We start from the raw sequence: 22,390 nt of genomic DNA, 5'->3' as shown, positions 1-22,390 counted from the left end.
TCTATCTCTCTCTATCTCTCTATCTCTCTATCTCTCTATCTCTCTCTATCTCTCTATCTCTCTATCTCTCTCTCTCTCTCTCTCTCTCTCTCTCTCTCTCTCTCTCTCTCTCTCTCTCTCTCTCTCTCTCTCTCTCTCTCTCTCTCTCTCTCGCTCTCTCTCTCTCTCTCTCTCTCTCTCTCTCTATATATATATCTCTCTATCTCTCTAACTCTCTATCTCTCTATCTCTCTCTCTCTCTCTCTCTCTCTCTCTCTCTCTCTCTCTCTCTCTATCTCTCTCTATCTCTCTATCTCTCTATCTCTATCTCTCTATCTCTCTATCTCTCTCTATCTCTCTCTATCTCTCTATCTCTCTCTCTCATAGGGAAAACATGGCTGAGAGACAAACTCAGGGTGACAAGCGCAGGACAACCATGGTAGGAACAAGCTCAGAGGAAGGGGAGGGACAGGAAGCTTGGTTTAGGGATACAATCGAACACATGTGGAGTGAACTCAGTGAAGAACTGAAGGTTATGAAGGAGACAATATCAAACATGCAGGATGAGCTGAAGGCGGTAAAGGATGAAATAAAAAGCCTGACAGAAAATCCTACCCAGTACCAGACAGAGACCATCCTGCAGGGAGATGGTAATGTTCCTGTTCAGGGGAATCTTACAATACAACCCTCATTTGCAGAATTGTTTAAAAAGAACCTTGAAGCTAGATCTGCAGTAGGGGAAGTTGCCATGGAAGTGGCTTCTTCTCAGGAAGCAGCTAGATGTACTCGCCGGTTGATAGAGAGAAAAAGAGTAGTAGTAGTAGCAGGCAGTAAAGAGGAAACAGTGACCAGCCCAAAGGAGCAGAGACAAGGACAGAAACATAGCTACCGAGATCCTTAAAGAGGTTCAGATGGAGAGGGCTGACCAAAATATTAAAAAGGTTTTCAGGTTTGGAAAGTACAACAAATACAGAGACCGAATGATAAAAGTGGTATTCATGAACGAGAACAAGAAAGAGGACCTGTTAGAAAGGAAGAGCGGTCTAGCAAATGTACAGATGTTCAAAAAAGTATTCAGACAGAGTTATATGACAAGGGACGAGAGAGTGCGGGCAGCAGATGCTAGGAGAGAGTGCAGGGAGAGAGAAAGGAATGAGAGAGCCACAACCCCGAACCCTACAATCCCAGAGAGGAGCGGGGAACCCTCTACAAACAGTTCAACAGCCACAAGGAGTGAAGCACCGCCCACACATTTTACCCAATAGACACCCTACCTGCCCCATCCCCTGACAGCCCCCCACTCACCCCTTTCCCCAGGACCTCCCTTCTCCCCATCCCCCAAGCCCTCCCTTCTCCCACATGCCCTCCCGTCTCTGCCACCCCCAAGTCCTCTGTTCTCCCCCACCTCCCTATGTCCCTCACTCTCCCCCACCCCACCTAAGCCTTCTCTTCGCCACCACTCCCCTAAACCCTCTCCTCTTCCTCACCCCCTCAGCCATCCCTTTCCCCCCACGTGCACCCAAGCCCTCCCCCCTCTTCTGCCCACCCAATCCCCTCCCTTCTCCCCCAACCCCCCAAGCCCTTCCTCCCCCCATGCCCCCCCAAGCCTCCCCATCTTCCACACCCCCAACCCTCCCCCTCTCACCCAAACCTCTCACTCTCCCCCTCTCACTCCCCCCCTCAACCCTCCCCCCTCTCCCCCCCCCCTACCCTCCCCCTCTCCCCCCCAAACCCTTTCTCCACCATTCCCCCCGTACCAGATCCTCCCAGCCCCCACACACCCCAGATCCCACAGGTCCACCCCAGAGAAAGGGCAGAGGAGTCAGTTTCAGGGTAATGTACTCGAACATAGATGACATTACAAGCAATGCAAGTGAACTAAGGGAAAGAGCACAAGTGAACCCAGATGTAATCGGACTCACTGAAACAAAACTCTCAGGAATCTTAACAAATGCCATATTTCCCCAGCAGTACACAGTAATAAGGAAAGAGAGGGAAGGTAGGGGAGGAGGCGGAGTGGTCCTACTCATGAGAAAGGAATGGAGTTTTAAGGAGATGGCCATCCCGGGCTGTGAGGAGTTCAGAGACTACATAGCAGGCACCATAACAATGGGAGGACCAACAATAATAGTAGCAGTGATATATAACCCTCCACCAAATGACAGAAAACCCAGTCAAGAATATGACAACAACAACATGGTAGTTAACACTATAATTGAGAGGGCAGCCTCTGCTGCCTGTAGAAATAGATCCCACCTGCTCATCATGGCGGACTTCAATCATGGAAGGATAGACTGGGAGAACAAGGAACCGCATGGAGGCAAGGATACGTGGAGAGCCAAACTATTGGAGGTGGTGACTAGAAACTGTTTTAACCCAGCATGTTAGAGAACCCACAAGGATGAGAGGAAATAACAAACTAGCGAGACTCGACCTAGTCTTCACCCTGAACGACTCTGACATAAGAGAAATCGGTTTTGAGGCCCCAGTAGGAATGAGCGGACCACAGTGTATTGGTGTTTGAGTATCTTGTTAAAGAAGGGTTATTGAACTCGAGGAGGGATACTGAAAACAAAAGGCTGGCATTCCAAAAGGGAAACTATGAGGAGATAAGAAAATTGAAAATTTCCCATGTTATATCTAGCAGATATAGCATGGGAAACAGAGCTCAGGGGTAAGACGGCCCAAGACATGATGGACTACATCACGCAGAAGTGCAAGGAGGCAGCAAACAAGTTTGTCCCAGTCCAAAAGGAAAACAATGAAATGAAGATGAGAAACCCATGATTTAATCAGAGATGTAGGCTAGCTAAGCAGCAAAGTAAAAGGGTGTGGAGAAACTATAGAAATATGGGGACACTTGAGAGCAGAGAAAGATACCAGAGTGCCAGGAATGAATATGTCAGGTTGAGAAGAGAGGCAGAAAGACATTACGAAAATGACATATCTTTGAAATGTCTTTGCAAGGCAAAGACTCAGCCTAAATTGCTGCACAGCCACATCAGGAGAAAGACAGCAGTAAAGGAACAGGTTATGAAACGTAGGATAGGGGCAGACAGATTCACTACAAATTCACACAGGAGTTTGGCGTGCAGCCGCAACCGTCAGAGAGTATGGGTGACCTTCTTGCCCATAAGGATTAGCTCAGAGTGCGCGAGTGCACTTCTTGCTCGCTTGTCTAGCATCGGATGACCTAGGAGATCGGATGCGGTATGTGTTAGGTTAGGTTAGGGTTGTCGAGGCTCTTTCTGTCACCAACGACCATGTATGTGAATATGTATGTGTATGTGTATGTGTATGTGTGTGTGTGTGTGTGTGTGTGTGTGTGTGTGTGTGTGTGTGTGTGTGTGTGTGTGTGTGTGTGTGTGAGTATGGACAGATGTACAGCTGGATAGTAGGATAGCAGGTGCAGCGTGTATGTTGGGTGTCCTTCTTCCTCGCTTGGCTTCGCCTAGGAGACCAGATTTAGTGTGTGTTAGGTTAGGTTAGCTTAGGTTAGGTTAGGTTAGGTTAGGTTAGGTTAGGTTAGGTTGAGTTAGGTTAGGTTAGGTTAGGTTAGGTTGAGTTAGATTAGGTTAGGTTAGGTTAGGTTAGGTTAGGTTAGGTTAGCTTAGGTTAGGTTAGCTTAGGTTAGGTTAGGTTAGGTTAGGTTAGCTTAGGTTAGGTTAGGTTAGGTTAGCTTAGGTTAGGTTAGGTTAGGTTAGGTTAGGTTAGGTTAGCTTAGGTTAGGTTAGCTTAGGTTAGGTTAGCTTAGGTTAGGTTAGCTTAGGTTAGGTTAGCTTAGGTTAGGTTAGGTTAGGTTAGGTTAGGTTAGGTTGAGTTAGGTTAGGTTAGGTTAGGTTAGGTTGAGTTAGATTAGTTTAGGTTAGGTTAGGTTAGGTTAGGTTAGGTTAGGTTAGGTTAGGTTGAGTTAGATTAGGTTAGGTTAGGTTAGGTTAGGTTAGGTTAGGTTAGGTTAGGTTAGGTTAGGTTAGGTTAGGTTAGGTTAGGGTTGTTAAGGAAGCAACACGAGGGGACTGTGATGTATAATGTCGGGTCGTTCAGTCATCGTCCAGAGGGTGGGAGCAATAGTTTAAGGTTCAAATAATGTTATGGATGTAATCGGTGTATTTGATAGTGTTGTAATCCATTTTTTTAAACAGAGAATATAACAAAAAAATTGATACAAAAAATAAAAACTAAGTAATCTCAAAAGATTCGTTCAACACTAGGAGACTTTCGGGTAGGTGGTTCCATGGGAGACTTTCGGGTAGGCTGTTCCATGATGTATGTTGGATGAACAAAAGATGTAAATGCTTCGTCCAGGTATTAGAATATATCGCCCACAGAACAAAAACTTTACTTTTTCACTTAAGAGAGGATGGAGATGGGTGTGTCTGAGGGTAATATATAAAGATAGATAGATAGATAGATAGATAGATAGATTAAAGTATTACAGTGTGGAAGGGATACTCACATAGGATTTTGTAGTACCAGAAACATGTGTAGTAGCAGCTGGAGTTCCTCCCCCACTCCTTCAGGAGAGAGAGAGGTAGATGGCACTGGACCTATGGTTTCCTAAAGCCCTTAACACGTTGGGTGAGGGAGTCACAACAATATTTCTGGTGCACTGAGAACCGCAGAGGGTGGACGCAAACCCACTCATAACCTCTGAGAGTTATAACTACACATTATCCAGAGGGCGTCTGTCGCGGTGAACCCCATCAGCACCCGGCAGATCAAACCCAGAAGCCACCTCATTACTCACACTAACCACAGTTGGAGGTGGTTAGTGTGTGCAGCTGAGCTGTTTGAGGTAATGGCCTCACTCCTACTCTTCTACCACATCCGGTGCCAGCCAGCCAACCCCCTGCTCCAAGCCTACCTCCCTAGAGCAGGGAGGGTGGGAACTAGAGAAAATAGCAATACTAGAGAGATGGACAGAGAGAAAGAGAGAGAGAGAGAGAGAGAGAGAGAGAGAGAGAGAGAGAGAGAGAGAGAGAGAGAGAGAGAGAGAGAGAGAGAGAGAGAGAGAGAGAGAGAGAGAGAGAGAGAGAGAGATAGAGAGACAGATAGAGAGAGAGAGATAGAGAGACAGACAGATAGAGAGAGAGATAGAGAGACAGATAGAGAGAGAGAGAGAGAGAGAGAGAGAGAGAGAGAGAGAGAGAGAGAGAGAGAGAGAGAGAGAGAGAGAGAGAGAGAGAGAGAGAGAGAGAGAGAGAGAGAGAGAGAGAGACAGATAGAGAGAGAGACAGATAGAGAGAGAGAGAGAGAGAGACAGATAGAGAGAGAGAGAGAGAGAGAGAGAGAGAGACAGACAGATAGAGAGAGAGAGAGAGACAGATAGAGAGAGAGAAAGAGACAGATAGAGAGAGAGAGAGAGACAGATAGAGAGAGAGAAACAGATAGAGAAACAGATAGAGAGACAGATAGAGAGACAGATAGAGAGACAGATAGAGAGACAGATAGAGAGACAGATAGAGAGACAGATAGAGAGAGATAGAGAGAGAGATAGAGAGAGAGATAGAGAGAGAGAGAGAGAGAGAGAGAGAGAGAGAGAGAGAGAGAGAGAGAGAGAGAGAGAGAGAGAGAGAGAGAGAGAGAGAGAGAGAGAGAGACAGACAGACAGACAGATAGAGAGAGACAGAGACAGATAGAGACACATAGAGACAGATAGAGACATATAGAGACAGACAGACAGAGACAGATAGAGACAGACAGACAGAGACAGATAGAGACAGACAGACAGAGACAGATAGAGACAGACAGACAGAGACAGATAGAGACAGACAGACAGAGACAGATAGAGACAGACAGACAGAGACAGATAGAGACGCATAGAGAGAGATAGAGACAGATAGAGACAGACAGACAGAGACAGATAGAGACAGACAGAGACAGACAGAGACACAGACAGACAGAGAGACAGAGAGACAGAGACACAGAGAGACAGACAGACAGACAGACAGACAGACAGACAGACAGACAGACAGACAGACAGACAGACAGACAGACAGACAGACAGACAGACAAATCAGGCTCTTCATACATTTTACCGTAATGTGTTAGGAATTTTTTAGTTTAAAAAAATCTGAGAGCGTATAACTCGTAGTATCATCGTCGAATATTACCGTTTATTCTTTGCCACCAAAAACATGGCAACGTCTCATTCTTTGTAAAGATATAATGTTTAAAATAAAGACTGTCTTCAGTAATAATATATATGTATCAAGAGAGCATGAAGTCATTTTTTTCAACTAGAGAAAATAGACAGACAGACAGATCACGCTATTCATTTCCTTTCATAATGTGCGTGTGTATAGTTTTACTTTTTAGTTAAAAAAAACATACCGTGTAACTTCCAAGAGAGACAGACAGAGTCAGACAGAGACAGACAGTTGGACAGAGTGTCTTCAAAATTAATATAAACCAGCAAATCAATATTAGTGTTTGTGTTTATTCCTGTAAAGTGACGTGACCAAACATGGACGCATCTCTTTCTTTCTATAAATAATATTTTTTTTTAGAGTAAAAGGTTGTCATCAATATTAATATAAACCCTCAAATGTGTACTCACCTAGTTGTGCTGGGGGGGCCTAGCTCTGGCTCTTTGGTCCCACCTCTCAACTGTTAATAACCCTTAAACTGCGCAATACATGCATATCTGATTTGACATAACATAATTTAACATAAGCTTTTAAAACTTGCACAAACACTTTTCCATTTTTTTTTTTGTGCATAATTAGAGGCAAATGTTCCAACTTTCTCTAAATGATCACAACGTAATTTGAAAAACAAGAGAATGAAAATTAATTTAAAAATTGAATATTGAAAACTTCAGATTTTCAATTCAGAATAAAAAATATGACCTATTACCAATTGTTCATTTAATGTTAGTATTCTCTCAAAATAGTACATGATCTTCATTTTCATCAAATTAGATTATAGGTTTTCAGGATAGTTTACTGTAAAAGAAATCGTCAATAAGGCATTTGAAATATGCGGTATATTTAGACCCCAAAACAATTATAACTCCAAATGTATAAAGTGTTGAAAAATCCATTGTGAAGGGACGTAGAACAGACAGCTGAGAATACAATGTCAAAATAATGAGAATTGGTCAAAAACTGGAATTTTAGAATCCACTCAAAGTTGAAACTCTAGTTTCAGAGATAATTGAAGTTGAGGTTATTATCAATGAATAAAGGAAGTTTTAATTCGATAATTTAATTGTATGTTTTAATAAACATTATTTGGCATTCATAATCGAATATGTGAAAGTTGTAGGTCAATGTGTGTTTAGGTCAATGTGTGTTTAGGTCAATGTGTGTTTAGGTCAATGTGTGTTTAGGTCAATGTGTGTTTAGGTCAATGTGTGTTTAGGTCAATGTGTGTTTAGGTCAATGTGTGTTTAGGTCAATGTGTGTTTAGGTCAATGTGTGTTGAAATGAAGTCAAGAAAAAATAACCCCAAAATAACACAACATTTAGGGATAATTATAATAATTATAATGATTTAGGGAATATATTTAGGGTATACTTTACATAAGTGAAAACGTCCTAATATGGTCCCTATCGTCAAGACAACCTAAACAGACAAAGAAAATAGAGTTTAACATCAGAGAAAAAAAAATCAGCCAACAAAAAAATTAAAAGTCCCAAGTTTTGCGAGTTGTGACTGATTTATTTTTTTTACCAATTTTATTCTATTTATTCTATTTATTCCACTTTTAATTCATAGTTGGGGAAACACATGCACTCTCCAGGATGTAAAGGTTACAGCATAATCATGCACTCTCCAGGATGTAAAGGTTACAGCATAATCATGCACTCTCCAGGATGTAAAGGTTACGACATAATCATGCACTCTCCAGGATGTAAAGGTTACAACATAATCATGCACTCTCCAGGATGTAAAGGTTACAGCATAATCATGCACTCTCCAGGATGTAAAGGTTACGACATAATCATGCACTCTCCAGGTTGTAAAGGTTACAACATAATCATGCACTCTCCAGGTTGTAAAGGTTACAACATAATCATGCACTCTCCAGGATGTAAAGGTTACGACATAATCATGCACTCTCCAGGATGTAAAGGTTACAACATAATCATGCACTCTCCAGGATGTAAAGGTTACAGCATAATCATGCACTCTCCAGGATGTAAAGGTTACAACATAATCATGCACTCTCCAGGATGTAAAGGTTACAGCATAATCATGCACTCTCCAGGTTGTAAAGGTTACAACATAATCATGCACTCTCCAGGATGTAAAGGTTACAACATAATCACATAATAAGCAAAGGAGGAAAAACTAAAATCTTAACAAAAAAATTTCCCTAAAAAAAAATTGGAGGGGGAGAAGACATTGATGAAAGTAACATATATTAACATTGGACAATGTATTAATGTGATATATAACAAAATAGATCATAATAACATAGTTACTCATTATTATTTGTGAGATAGGCATATATTATATGTGTTATTATGTATTACTCAGCAGTGATATAAAGGCACCAGCTGCAGTGCTGCTTGCTGGACACTTCTTACTACTATACTTCTTCTTTAAGCGTTGGACAGGAGCGTCCATCTCTGTATTACTGCATTATCCTTCACTTCCAGTTAATAAGAGCTCTTCTCCTTATCAACAAAACATCCTTATTTTTTTTAAATTCGTCTAAAATCAATTTCTGAAAATATTTTGATGAAAGTTTCATGATACTGAAGCAAATAAGTTGGAGATGTATTTAACATTTTTAAGTTATTTTTACATAATTCGAATATGTTTCGCTTCCGGGACCCCAGTATGCGCGGTTTAAGGGATCAACTGGTGTACAGGTTCCTGAGCCTACTGGGCTCTATCATATCTACATTTGAAAATGTGTATGGAGTCAGCCTCCACCACATTACTACTTAATGCATTCTATTTGTTAACTACTCTGACACAAATGGAATGCATTAAGTAGTGATGTGGTGGAGGCAGACTCCATACATAGTTTCTAATGTAGATTTGATAGAGCCCAGTAGGCTCAGGAACCTGTACACCAGTTGATTGACAGTTGAGAGGAAGGACCAAAGAGCCAGAGCTCAACCCCCACAAGCACAATTAGGTGAATACACCTAGGTGAGTACACATACACACTAATATTGATTTGATGGTTTATATTAATATTGAAGACAGCCTTTTACTTTAATTTGTTGTATTTGTTCTTGCTTGAACAGTGCATCTTGAGATGCTTCCATGTTTGGTTATGTACAAATAATATCTTGTATTATTCTAACTATAAAAATACATATACAATACTATAATAATACAAGAGTAACCACGTTATTCTTGTAACATAACGTGACCCAAGCATGGAAGCATCTCTTTATTCTCTACATATAGCTCATTGGGGGCACTCAATTTCCACCTGTGTCCCTCCTAGTGAGTGTACCCCTTGTGTTAAACTGTCTTTGCCTACCCTATCATTTCCTTTGAGAAACTTGTATGTGGTGATCAAGTCTCCCCAAGCCCCACACAAACCCACAACCTCTTCCCAAAACAAACCACAACCTCTCCCACACTGCCTCCACCCACACAATAGTCTTTATACAATCTTACATTGTAAACTATTTTATGTAAAAACTCATTAATAACCAGTGAGTATAACCAGCTCATCTTCATGTTTTTATTTAGTTATCAAGTATGCTTACTAGTTCATCTCTCATTTACGCTTCTTCCATTAAGCAATAGTTTATCTAACTGCGAGAAGTTACTACAGACAGACCTAGATTAAGTTACTACAGGCAGACCTAGATTAAGTTACTACAGGCAGACCTAGATTAAGTTGCTACAGACATACCTAGATTAAGTTACTACAGGCAGACCTAGATTAAGTTGCTACAGACATACCTAGATTAAGTTACTACAGGCAGACCTAGATTAAGTTACTACAGGCAGACCTAGATTAAGTTACTACAGGCAGACCTAGATTAAGTTACTACAGGCATACCTAGATTAAGTTACTACAGGCAGACCTAGATTAAGTTACTACAGGCAGACCTAGATTAAGTTACTACAGGCAGACCTAGATTAAGTTACTACAGACAGACCTAGATTTAATTACTACAGGCAGACCTAGATTAAGTTACTACAGGCAGACCTAGATTAAGTTACTACAGGCAGACCTAGATTAAGTTACTACAGACAGACCTAGATTAAGTTGCTACAGACATACCTAGATTAAGTTACTACAGGCAGACCTAGATTAAGTTACTACAGGCAGACCTAGATTAAGTTACTACAGGCAGACCTAGATTAAGTTACTACAGGCAGACCTAGATTAAGTTACTACAGGCAGACCTAGATTAAGTTACTACAGGCAGACCTAGATTAAGTTACTACAGACAGACCTAGAGTAAGTTGCTACAGACATACCTAGATTAAGTTACTACAGACAGACCTAGATTAAGTTGCTACAGACATACCTAGATTAAGTTACTACAGGCAGACCTAGATTAAGTTACTACAGGCAGACCTAGATTAAGTTACTACAGACAGACCTAGATTAAGTTGCTACAGACATACCTAGATTAAGTTACTACAGACAGACCTAGATTAAGTTGCTACAGACATACCTAGATTAAGTTACTACAGGCAGACCTAGATTAAGTTACTACAGGCAGACCTAGATTAAGTTACTACAGACAGACCTAGATTAAGTTGCTACAGACATACCTAGATTAAGTTACTACAGGCAGACCTAGCATATAAATAGGATAACGACAGCAGCGTACTCAACACTGGCAAAAGTTAGAACATCATTCAGAAACCTAAGTGAGGAGGCTTTTAGGGTGCTTTACACTGCCTACGTGAGACCAGTCTTAGAGTATGCTGTGCCATCATGGAGTCCCTACCTGAAGAAACACATAAGGAATTTGGAAAAGGTTCAGAAGTTTGTGACGAGGCTTGTCCCAGAGTTACGAGGGATGGGATATGAAGAGTGCCTGAAGGAACTAAACCTCACGACACTAGAAAAAAGAAGGGAGAGGGGAGGGATATGATAGGAACATATAAAATACTCAGGGGTTCTGGTAAGGGAAATCGTGCCTAACAAACGTTTTGGAATTCTATAATACAATAACAAGGATAAGGCAGGACATAGAAAGATGGGCAGACTGCATATTTGTGGACTGCCGAAAAAGTCCAGAAATATATTTCCACTCCGTCAGTTCTGGACTGACAGAGCGGAAATAGATGAAATGTTCATATGTAATATTAACAGAACGAACAGAACGAGGGGACATGGATGAAAGCTGAAAACTCAGATGAGTCACAGAGATGTTAGGAAGTTTACTTTTAGCATGAAAGTAGTGGAAAATGGAATGCACTTAAGGAGCAGGTTGTGGAAGCAAACACTATTCATAACTATAAAACTAGATATGACAGAGAAATAGGACAGGAGTCATTGCTGTAAACAACCGATGGCTAGAAAGGCGGGATCCAAGAGTCAATGCTCGATCCTGCAGACACAACTAGGTGAGTACACGTAGGTGAATACATACACGGTCGTCGGTGAAGGAGAGACCCTTGACAACCCTAACCTAACACGTCGGTGAAGGAGAGACCCTTGACAACCCTAACCTAACACGTCGGTGAAGGAGAGACCCTTCACAACCCTAACCTAACACGTCGGTGAAGGAGAGACCCTTGACAACCCTAACCTAACACGTCGGTGAAGGAGAGACCCTTGACAACCCTAACCTAACACGTCGGTGAAGGAGAGACCCTTGACAACCCTAACCTAACACGTCGGTGAAGGAGAGACCCTTGACAACCCTAACCTAACACGTCGGTGAAGGAGAGACCCTTCACAACCCTAACCTAACACGTCGGTGAAGGAGAGACCCTTCACAACCCTAACCTAACACGTCGGTGAAGGAGAGACCCTTCACAACCCTAACCTAACACGTCGGTGAAGGAGAGACCCTTCACAACCCTAACCTAACACGTCGGTGAAGGAGAGACCCTTCACAACCCTAACCTAACACATGCCGCATCTGATCTCTTAGGGCATTCTATGCTAGACATGCGAGGAAAAAGGGCTCCCACGCACTCTGAGCCAAGCCTTGTGGGCAAGAAGGTCGCCCATACGCTCAGATGGTGGCGGGCGCACGTCAAACACCTGCTACTCCCACCCACACCATCTACACATCTGTCCACATGCTCACACCTTGACACTCCTAACCTAACACACGTGCTGGGAGCCAATCCGCATGCTCTGAAGACCTGGCGCGACACCTGCGGAACTTCCGGTGGACCAGTTGGCGCAGCTACCACCTGTGTTCCACAGGTGCCACGCCTGGTCTACATCATATATTTCCCTACTAACATGAAATACCTAGCGCTCTCGTGTCTATTTCAACAGCGCATCTTCATGTTCCAATTTTCATTCGTGGTAATATGTTACATTATTCATCATGTGTTGAACTCCTTGAGGTTTATCACCTTATGTACTGCAGCCCACCACAACGTGAAGGTGTTCATCACGCACGGAGGCCTCCTTAGCCTGCAGGAGGCCCTCTATCACGCCACGCCCCTCCTCGTCCTCCCCATCTTCGCAGACCAGCCCAGGAACGCCAGGTTTGTGAAGGAATCGGAACTGGGAGATCTCCTGATGTGGGAGGAACTGACTGCAGATGCGATTGTCGAAACTCTCGTCCAACTCACCAGCGACCCCAAGTAAGGGTTTGTGCAGTGATATTTCCTAATGGAAAACATATATATTGTGGGGCCGGGTCGAGCCCCATTCCCTCTTCGCCTATTTTTCATGGGAAGGTCATTTACATTAGTTTCCGATTTTGCTATATACCATACTTTATTCTTACTAAAATTCGTCTAGCATATTATTTTCTATGTGATGATTATATGTAAGTTTCATCTTTGTAGTTTATTTATTGGCAAATAGTGTTAAGTGAAAATGGTTACATGGATGTAAGGAAATTGGTGAAGAACAGAGAAGGTGTTGAAGAACAGAGAAGGTGTTGGAGAACATAGGGTCGGTGTTGAAGAACAGAGGTGTTGAACGGTTAGGAAGTAGGTAAAAGGTAGGAAATCATGGAGCTTAGGGAAGTTAGTGAACGATAGGGAAGGTGATGAATGGTATGGAAGGTGTCGGAAAATCCGACACCATTTACTAACATTCAATACAATAGGTAGATAATATTGCTGCTGGATTGTAATAACAAATTAACTCATAGAAAATGAGGCACAGTGGAATGTTCCTCAAAAGTAAACAGGGATATCATTGACATATGTCACCATTAAATTCACCACCTAATATTGGGAATCATTCGTAATACAGCAGCCCTTCGACTGTAAACATCATAACAATATTTTCCTTGAACCAATTTAATTATCAGTACTAAAATAGAGTAAATGTAGGCCCACTTTCCACTTCTGGACGACATCTGGACAAGTCAGCCGAGGCGTCAGTGGGAGGAGGGCCAGTAGTAGCCACCATTATAATTTTAACACGACACGTTTCGTTGGAGCTCCAAGATGCTCCACAAATTTTCCTTTTGACACAAGAGTTACGGGTTGTAAAGTGCTCCCATCATCGGCACGGTTCATCGTCAACAGTCAAGGGAAGTGTCCTAATTCCGAAACCTTTTATCTTGCATTCCTGATCAGTGAAATGTGGGTATACTAAGACAAACCGGTTAGGACGCTACCAAATAAAACAAACGAGGTAATTATTAATTAAACCTCATCTAATAAATCATTATAAAATTTCCCCTGATATAGCTGTCATATTTAGGTTACTACTATAATATTGTGAGTGCCTCTGACAGGTGTAATTGAAGGGGGAGATGAATGAGAATGACATCTCTCTGGTACCCCAGGAACATATTGTTATACTAGCCTCATCCACCACGATTATTGGATGTAATCATCCATGTTCATAACTGGATGGCCCACTACAATACAGATAAGCTGTTAAATTTAATTACTAACATATTTAGTCTTATACTGTAGTGAATGTCTACTGATCAATATTTTATGTTGATAGACTATTTATATATATATATATATATATATATATATATATATATATATATATATATATATATATATATATATATATATATATATATATATATATATATATATATATATATATATATACCATAATATCCGCCCCCCCCCCGCCCTAGAATGTGTAAAAAGGCAATTCGTGGGAATTTTAAAATCATATAAAGTAAATAAATTTAATTCCCAGGAGTCATTTTCCTCACAGAAGGTGATGAATGGTAGGGAAGGTGATGAATGGTAGGGAAGGTGATGATTGGTAGGGAAGGTGATGATTGGTAGGGAAGGTGATGATTGGTAGGGAAGGTGATGATTGGTAGGGAAGGTGATGATTGGTAGGGAAGGTGATGATTGGTAGGGAAGGTGATGAATGGTGTGGAAGGTGATGATTGGTAGGGAAGGTGATGATTGGTAGGGAAGGTGATGATTGGTAGGGAAGGTGATGATTGGTAGGGAAGGTGATGAATGGTGTGGAAGGTGATGATTGGTAGGGAAGGTGATGATTGGTAGGGAAGGTGATGATTGGTAGGGAAGGTGATGAATGGTGTGGAAGGTGATGATTGGTAGGGAAGGTGATGATTGGTAGGGAAGGTGATGATTGGTAGGGAAGGTGATGATTGGTAGGGAAGGTGATGATTGGTAGGGAAGGTGATGAATGGTGTGGAAGGTGATGATTGGTAGGGAAGGTGATGATTGGTGTGGAAGGTGATGATTGGTAGGGAAGGTGATGATTGGTAGGGAAGGTGATGATTGGTGTGGAAGGTGATGATTGGTAGGGAAGGTGATGATTGGTAGGGAAGGTGATGATTGGTAGGGAAGGTGATGATTGGTAGGGAAGGTGATGATTGGTGTGGAAGGTGATGATTGGTAGGGAAGGTGATGATTGGTGTGGAAGGTGATGATTGGTAGGGAAGGTGATGATTGGTAGGGAAGGTGATGATTGGTGTGGAAGGTGATGATTGGTAGGGAAGGTGATGATTGGTAGGGAAGGTGATGATTGGTAGGGAAGGTGATGATTGGTAGGGAAGGTGATGATTGGTGTGGAAGGTGATGATTGATAGGGAAGGTGATGATTGGTAGGGAAGGTGATGATTGGTAGGGAAGGTGATGATTGGTAGGGAAGGTGATGATTGGTAGGGAAGGTGATGATTGGTAGGGAAGGTGATGAATGGTGTGGAAGGTGATGATTGGTAGGGAAGGTGATGATTGGTGTGGAAGGTGATGATTGGTAGGGAAGGTGATGATTGGTGTGGAAGGTGATGATTGGTAGGGAAGGTGATGATTGGTAGGGAAGGTGATGATTGGTAGGGAAGGTGATGATTGGTAGGGAAGGTGATGAATGGTGTGGAAGGTGATGATTGGTAGGGAAGGTGATGATTGGTGTGGAAGGTGATGATTGGTAGGGAAGGTGATGATTGGTAGGGAAGGTGATGATTGGTAGGGAAGGTGATGAATGGTAGGGAAGGTGATGATTGGTAGGGAAGGTGATGATTGGTAGGGAAGGTGATGATTGGTAGGGAAGGTGATGAATGGTAGGGAAGGTGATGATTGGTGTGGAAGGTGATGATTGGTAGGGAAGGTGATGAATGGTGTGGAAGGTGATGAATGGTGTGGAAGGTGATGATTGGTAGGGAAGGTGATGATTGGTAGGGAAGGTGATGATTGGTAGGGAAGGTGATGAATGGTGTGGAAGGTGATGATTGGTAGGGAAGGTGATGATTGCTAGGGAAGGTGATGAATGGTGTGGAAGGTGATGAATGGTGTGGAAGGTGATGATTGGTAGGGAAGGTGATGAATGGTGTGGAAGGTGATGAATGGTGTGGAAGGTGATGATTGGTAGGGAAGGTGATGAATGGTGTGGAAGGTGATGAATGGTGTGGAAGGTGATGAATGGTGTGGAAGGTGATGATTGGTAGGGAAGGTGATGATTGGTAGGGAAGGTGATGAATGGTGTGGAAGGTGATGATTGGTAGGGAAGGTGATGATTGGTAGGGAAGGTGATGAATGGTGTGGAAGGTGATGAATGGTGTGGAAGGTGATGATTGGTAGGGAAGGTGATGAATGGTGTGGAAGGTGATGAATGGTGTGGAAGGTGATGAATGGTGTGGAAGGTGATGATTGGTAGGGAAGGTGATGATTGGTAGGGAAGGTGATGAATGGTGTGGAAGGTGATGAATGGTGTGGAAGGTGATGAATGGTGTGGAAGGTGATGATTGGTAGGGAAGGTGATGATTGGTAGGGAAGGTGATGAATGGTGTGGAAGGTGATGAATGGTGTGGAAGGTGATGAATGGTGTGGAAGGTGATGAATGGTGTGGAAGGTGATGATTGGTAGGGAAGGTGATGATTGGTAGGGAAGGTGATGAATGGTGTGGAAGGTGATGATTGGTAGGGAAGGTGATGATTGGTAGGGAAGGTGATGAATGGTGTGGAAGGTGATGAATGGTGTGGAAGGTGATGATTGGTAGGGAAGGTGATGAATGGTGTGGAAGGTGATGAATGGTGTGGAAGGTGATGAATGGTGTGGAAGGTGATGATTGGTAGGGAAGGTGATGATTGGTAGGGAAGGTGATGAATGGTGTGGAAGGTGATGAATGGTGTGGAAGGTGATGAATGGTGTGGAAGGTGATGATTGGTAGGGAAGGTGATGATTGGTAGGGAAGGTGATGAATGGTGTGGAAGGTGATGAATGGTGTGGAAGGTGATGAATGGTGTGGAAGGTGATGATTGGTAGGGAAGGTGATGATTGGTAGGGAAGGTGATGATTGGTAGGGAAGGTGATGATTGGTAGGGAAGGTGATGAATGGTGTGGAAGGTGATGAATGGTGTGGAAGGTGATGAATGGTGTGGAAGGTGATGATTGGTAGGGAAGGTGATGATTGGTAGGGAAGGTGATGATTGGTAGGGAAGGTGATGATTGGTAGGGAAGGTGATGATTGGTAGGGAAGGTGATGATTGGTAGGGAAGGTGATGAATGGTAGGGAAGGTGATGAATGGTAGGGAAGGTGATGATTGGTAGGGAAGGTGATGATTGGTAGGGAAGGTGATGAATGGTGTGGAAGGTGATGATTGGTAGGGAAGGTGATGATTGGTAGGGAAGGTGATGAATGGTAGGGAAGGTGATGAATGGTAGGGAAGGTGATGAATGGTAGGGAAGGTGATGAATGGTGTGGAAGGTGATGATTGGTAGGGAAGGTGATGATTGGTAGGGAAGGTGATGAATGGTAGGGAAGGTGATGAATGGTAGGGAAGGTGATGAATGGTAGGGAAGGTGATGAATGGTAGGGAAGGTGATGATTGGTAGGGAAGGTGATGATTGGTAGGGAAGGTGATGATTGGTAGGGAAGGTGATGAATGGTAGGGAAGGTGATGAATGGTAGGGAAGGTGATGATTGGTAGGGAAGGTGATGATTGGTAGGGAAGGTGATGAATGGTAGGGAAGGTGATGAATGGTAGGGAAGGTGATGAATGGTAAGGAAAGTAATGATTGATAGGGAAGGTGATGGGTAGGGAAGGGGATAGGTAGGGAAGATGGTTAAGTGTAAGGAAGGTGGTGAAGAGTAGGAAGGGTGGTTTAGGATAGGGTTGGTAGTAAAGATGAGGAAATAGGTCGAGACAGAATGTACATGAGATGGTGAGTGGTCGGGTAAGTGGTGAAGGACTGGAAAGATAGTGTCACGGTCACAATAAGACCCCGCTCTTGGCACTTCCTGTTGGCTACACAGGAACCTGTGTTAGGAATCATTCAGAACCTTGTATATCACATATGTAAGACCAATCCTGGAGTATGCGGACCCTGCTTGGAGCTCGTATCTTGACAAGCACAAGACGAAGCTGGAAAAGGTTCAGAGTTATACCACTAGACTAGTCCCAGAACTAAGAGGCATGAGTTACGAAGAAAGGCTGCGTGAAATACCCCTCTCGTTGCTGGAAGACAGGAGAACTCGGGGAGACATGATCACTACCTCGGGACATGATCGGGAGCCGGTCGGCCGAGCGGACAGCACGCTGGACTTGTGATCCTGTGGTCCTGGGTTCGATCCCAGGCGCCGGCGAGAAACAATGGGCAGAGTTTCTTTCACCCTATGCCTCTGTTACCTAGCAGTAAATAGGTACCTGGGTGTTAGTCAGCTGTCACGGGCTGCTTCCTGGGGGTGGAGGCCTGGTCGAGGACCGGGCCGCGGGGACACTAAAGCCCCGAAATCATCTCAAGATAACCTCAAGATATACCTACAAAATTCTCAGAGGAATTGACAGAGTAGATAAAGATTAATTGTTTAACACGGGTGGTACGGGAACACGGGGACACAGGTGGAGACTGAGTACCCACATGAGCCACAGGGACGTTATAAAGAACTTTTTCAGTGTCAGAGTAGTTAACAGATGGAATGCATTACTCAGTGATGTGGTGGAGGCTGACTCCATACACAGTTTGAAATGTAGATACGATAGAGCCCAGTAGGCTCAGGAATCTGTACACCCGTTGATTGACAGTTAAGAGTCGGGACCAAAGAGCCAGAGGTCAACCCGTGCAAGCATAGCTAGGTGAGTACACTGCTAAATATTTTTAAAACAAACAATACAAAAATTATTTAATAATGTTCACCCTTATTCACTGATCTTGGGAAAATTAACAAAAATTTCCTGCTATCCATAATTTGGTCATAGTCGTATAAAACAAACTATCCTCCCACTGCTTCAAAGTCTTCTCAAGACCAGTCCCTCCAAAATTCAAATAATAATATTCTGCTACAATGTTATAGAGAACTTTATGGATACTTCGAAAAAAATGCTACAAACATTCTAGATATATCATGGCCTCGACAGCATTGATGTGGGTAAAGTGCCCTAAGAAAAGAACTCTTAGGATGTGATGTTGTCATAATCTCTGTAATGTTCACTATTTCCATAGATTATTTCATGTTGACTCTCGTTATAACCAGAATGTTGCTAATGTCATCGAATAATTTGCTGAACCTCCTAAACTGGGAGGCAGACGACAAACTCTTTTCACAGAAGTTTTGAAAGTATTGAGAGACGGCAGGCACAAATGGGTAAGCACACAAATACACGTATAGTATTAGTTATAATTATAATTAATAATTTACCTTCTTCCTTCTGTTGTGGTCAGGTATAAAGAAAACGTGATGAGGAAATCAGCGGAGATGAGGGACCAGCCGACGTCGCCCAGGGACCTGGCAGTGTTCTGGACGGAGTACGTCATCCGCCACCGTGGGGCGCCCCAGCTCAGGTCCCCGGCTGCTCAGCTCTCCTGGGTGGAGTTCCTCATGCTCGACGTCCTGCTCCTCCTCCACCTGGCTCTCTTCCTTCTCGTCTTCATCCTACGTCGCATCTTCAGGGTCATCGCTGCTAAAGCACTTGGTAGTGGCATTAACAAAATGAAGAAGGAATAGGAATGTTTTAATCTATTGGAATCTGTCATTACTGTAGGACCGAGGATAATCAGTAAAGTTGAATATTATATACTAAATGTTTGCATCGTTTTCGTGGCATAACTCAAATATTGCCAACTTTTTGATGGAGAAGTCACGAATATAAAGGACACACAATATACTTGTACAATCATTTTTTGTTAAAGGTAATAACAATTTGGCGCTCAGTACTTCAAGCAGAATATTTTATAAAAAGCTTGAATGGGTACCGTTGCCAGTCTATATATATGTCCCTGCCTTTCTCTCTCTCTCCTCTCCTCTCTCTCTCTCTCTCTCTCTCTCTCTCTCTCTCTCTCTCTCTCTCTCTCTCTCTCTCTCTCTCTCTCTCTCTCTCTCTCTCTCTCTCTCTCTCTCTCTCTCTCTCTCTCTCTCTCTCTCTCTCTCTCTCTCTCTTACTGCTCATAGATATTGGATGCTGTAAAGTATTGTTATGGAACATGACTCCCTCTTATTCAGTCCTTTTTAAAAACTAAATACAATATCCATGTTATGTTTTGCCTTTTCCCAATATAGATATTGGATGGTTGAAGTATTTTTTACACTAAAAAGACCTCCTATGGTGTAAAACTGAGAACGAAATGGTACTGTTATATGTTTTGGCTAGCTAATGGTATATGAAAAATTACCTAACTGTTTAATAAATGAATACAATTATATAATGGGTTTACTTTCCCTAACTATTGTTGTGGTTGAGGAGAAATGTAGTCTGTCCAAGGGGTTAGGGAATTGACATAACTTATGTGGGAAAATCCTAGCAGTTTTTATTCCTTTTTTTTTAATATTAAAAATTACTTTAATTTTTGTTATGTTACTTGAATATTATATTGTTATTATTTGATTATTTTTTAGTTAAACTTCAATATTGAATTATTGTTCTTAATTAGTTCTTAGTTACTGGACTGTATTCTGATTCTGCTGCTAGAACTTATCACACCCAGTTGGGGGGGGGGAGCAATTTGTAGCTTAAACCACTTTGAAATGGATCCTTCATAAACCACAAATTGTTTACCTAGTCTGTAATAGATAAATTATAAATCATACCCCATATGGTGGTCTAATCTGCTGTTATACTTATAGTTAATTTAATTATATATACCACTCTATTTACAGTATTAAACACAAAAGGGCCTTACCTGATACTGTAGTTGTGGCCTGCTAAGGCTGTGTAATTGTAGCATCAGATTAGGGGTGTGGCCCTGTGCCTCAGAGTGCCACGTAAGGGCGACACTGTTATATTGGGGGGTCAAATGTCTGCTTCAGTAACTTCCCTCACAATTACCTGTTTGGGATGTTTAACATTAGTAAAAGCACATTGACATATTAAGGTACAGGTATGACTTGTAATAAGAGAGATGTATAATGTAGAGTACGTACGTGTTAGGGATTTTAATCCCACAGTATAACCGCCTAACTTATTTATGTTATAAATGGCCAAATATACACAAAATACTTGGTAAGACGGATACTGGTGTTGCTGTGGTTGTAGAGGTGCTGTTGTGGTTGTTGCTCGCTTGTTGACATGTAATCTGGGTGTCTATCGAATGGAAGGATAAGCACCTCCAAAGGATACCTGATCAACCAGGCTGTGACTCATACGTAAGGCTGCGAGCAGCCGCGTCCAACAGCCTGGTTGATCAGTCCAGCAACCAAAAGGCCTGGTCGACGGCCGGGCCGCGGGGACGCTAAGCCCCGGAAGCACCTCAAGGTAACCTCAAGGTAAGGTAAGGAGCCACCTTCCAGCTCGTATGGAAGGAGCCACCTGTTGTTGTTGTTGTTGTTGATTTGGGAACGACGACGATCGTGGGATCGGATGCGCCCCGGCGTACGCATTTAAGGGTGAATCGCGAAGCCAGGAAAGGTGAAACGCCAAGCCAAAACGCGAAACGAGTGACGCCAATCACTAGAAACTAATATGCCATACGGCAAATAAACGCACAATCAGGCAGATGATTGGGGAGTCCCAGGAGTCCCTCAGGGTGACAAGCACCGGCCCCGCCCCACACAGAGAACACCAGGTAGCAAAACCAAAACTCGGCCCCAACCAAAACGCAAAAAGTCATCCAGTGTCCTTCGGCAGAGCAGAAGCCGGCCGCCCACCACGGCTGAGGGCACACCAGAAACCCAGCAAGACCCGCCAACCCCCGGCACCTCTCGGCCAAGCCGGCCCCCGAACACTGTCACACTGCCGGGAGAACCAGCCAGAACACGCCAAAAAGAAATCTAACAACAATCCCGTGACCCAAGGCGATATGTGCGCCAGGCGTTGTACAATCAGACCGTTCAAGAGGGATGCCAAACGGCAGTAGCAAAGCCAAAACGCGAAAACAGTACGTGATCCGGCGGCTCCCAGGTGGAGGAGTTATCCAGACGTCTGCTCGGCGTCAGGGTTGAACCAGGAGCGAAAGAGCCACCTCTTCTTCTTCTCGAGAACAGGTGCAGTTTGCATGAAGGGTTTACCCTCCCGATGGCTGCACCAGGACAAATGTAGGGAGACGCGTTGACGTTGAGGAGGAGAAGAAAGTCAAAAGTGTTAGAAGTGTTGGGCCGTAGAGAGAGGAGTGGCGACGAAAACAGAGGCGGACGTTAGAGGGAGACTCCCCGCACCATAGGGCGGGGTGACGAGTTCACGGCAGCAGCTGATCCACACACGGCGTAGCGTTGTACGCAAGACGGTAACTAATATTTCTCCAGGAACTAGTATAATGGAAAGTGCAAGCAGTACGCTTCCCAAATCACCCACGTGTCATTGGGCACCTGGCCACCAGGCGGTGGCCTCGGCTAAGACATCTTACCCGGCACCCTATACACAAACTCCTTCATCCGCTATACCCAGACAGTGGACGAGCACCACGGGATTGGAAGCACCCCGAGCATCCCGATAAGGGCCCAACACCGGAC

General features: G+C 43.3%; 1 protein-coding gene across 1 annotated transcript in view; it reads left to right on the top strand.

Annotated features, from left to right (window-relative positions):
• Positions 1-20,151, top strand: part of LOC123748427 (UDP-glycosyltransferase UGT5) — a 38,413-nt gene extending 18,262 nt beyond the window's left edge. The window contains exons 4-5 of the mRNA XM_069339863.1: positions 12,471-12,690; positions 19,171-20,151. Coding sequence (XP_069195964.1) covers positions 12,471-12,690; positions 19,171-19,453 — 503 coding nt within the window. The 3' untranslated portion in view covers positions 19,454-20,151. The remainder of the gene's footprint in view (positions 1-12,470; positions 12,691-19,170) is intronic.
• The last annotated feature ends 2,239 nt before the right edge of the window (positions 20,152-22,390 follow it).

This window comes from Procambarus clarkii, chromosome 5 (genome assembly GCF_040958095.1).
Source record: "Procambarus clarkii isolate CNS0578487 chromosome 5, FALCON_Pclarkii_2.0, whole genome shotgun sequence".
Taxonomy (NCBI): domain Eukaryota; kingdom Metazoa; phylum Arthropoda; class Malacostraca; order Decapoda; family Cambaridae; genus Procambarus; species Procambarus clarkii.
Note: the sequence above shows the minus strand (reverse complement) of the source record. Positions and strands in the feature narration are given on the sequence as shown.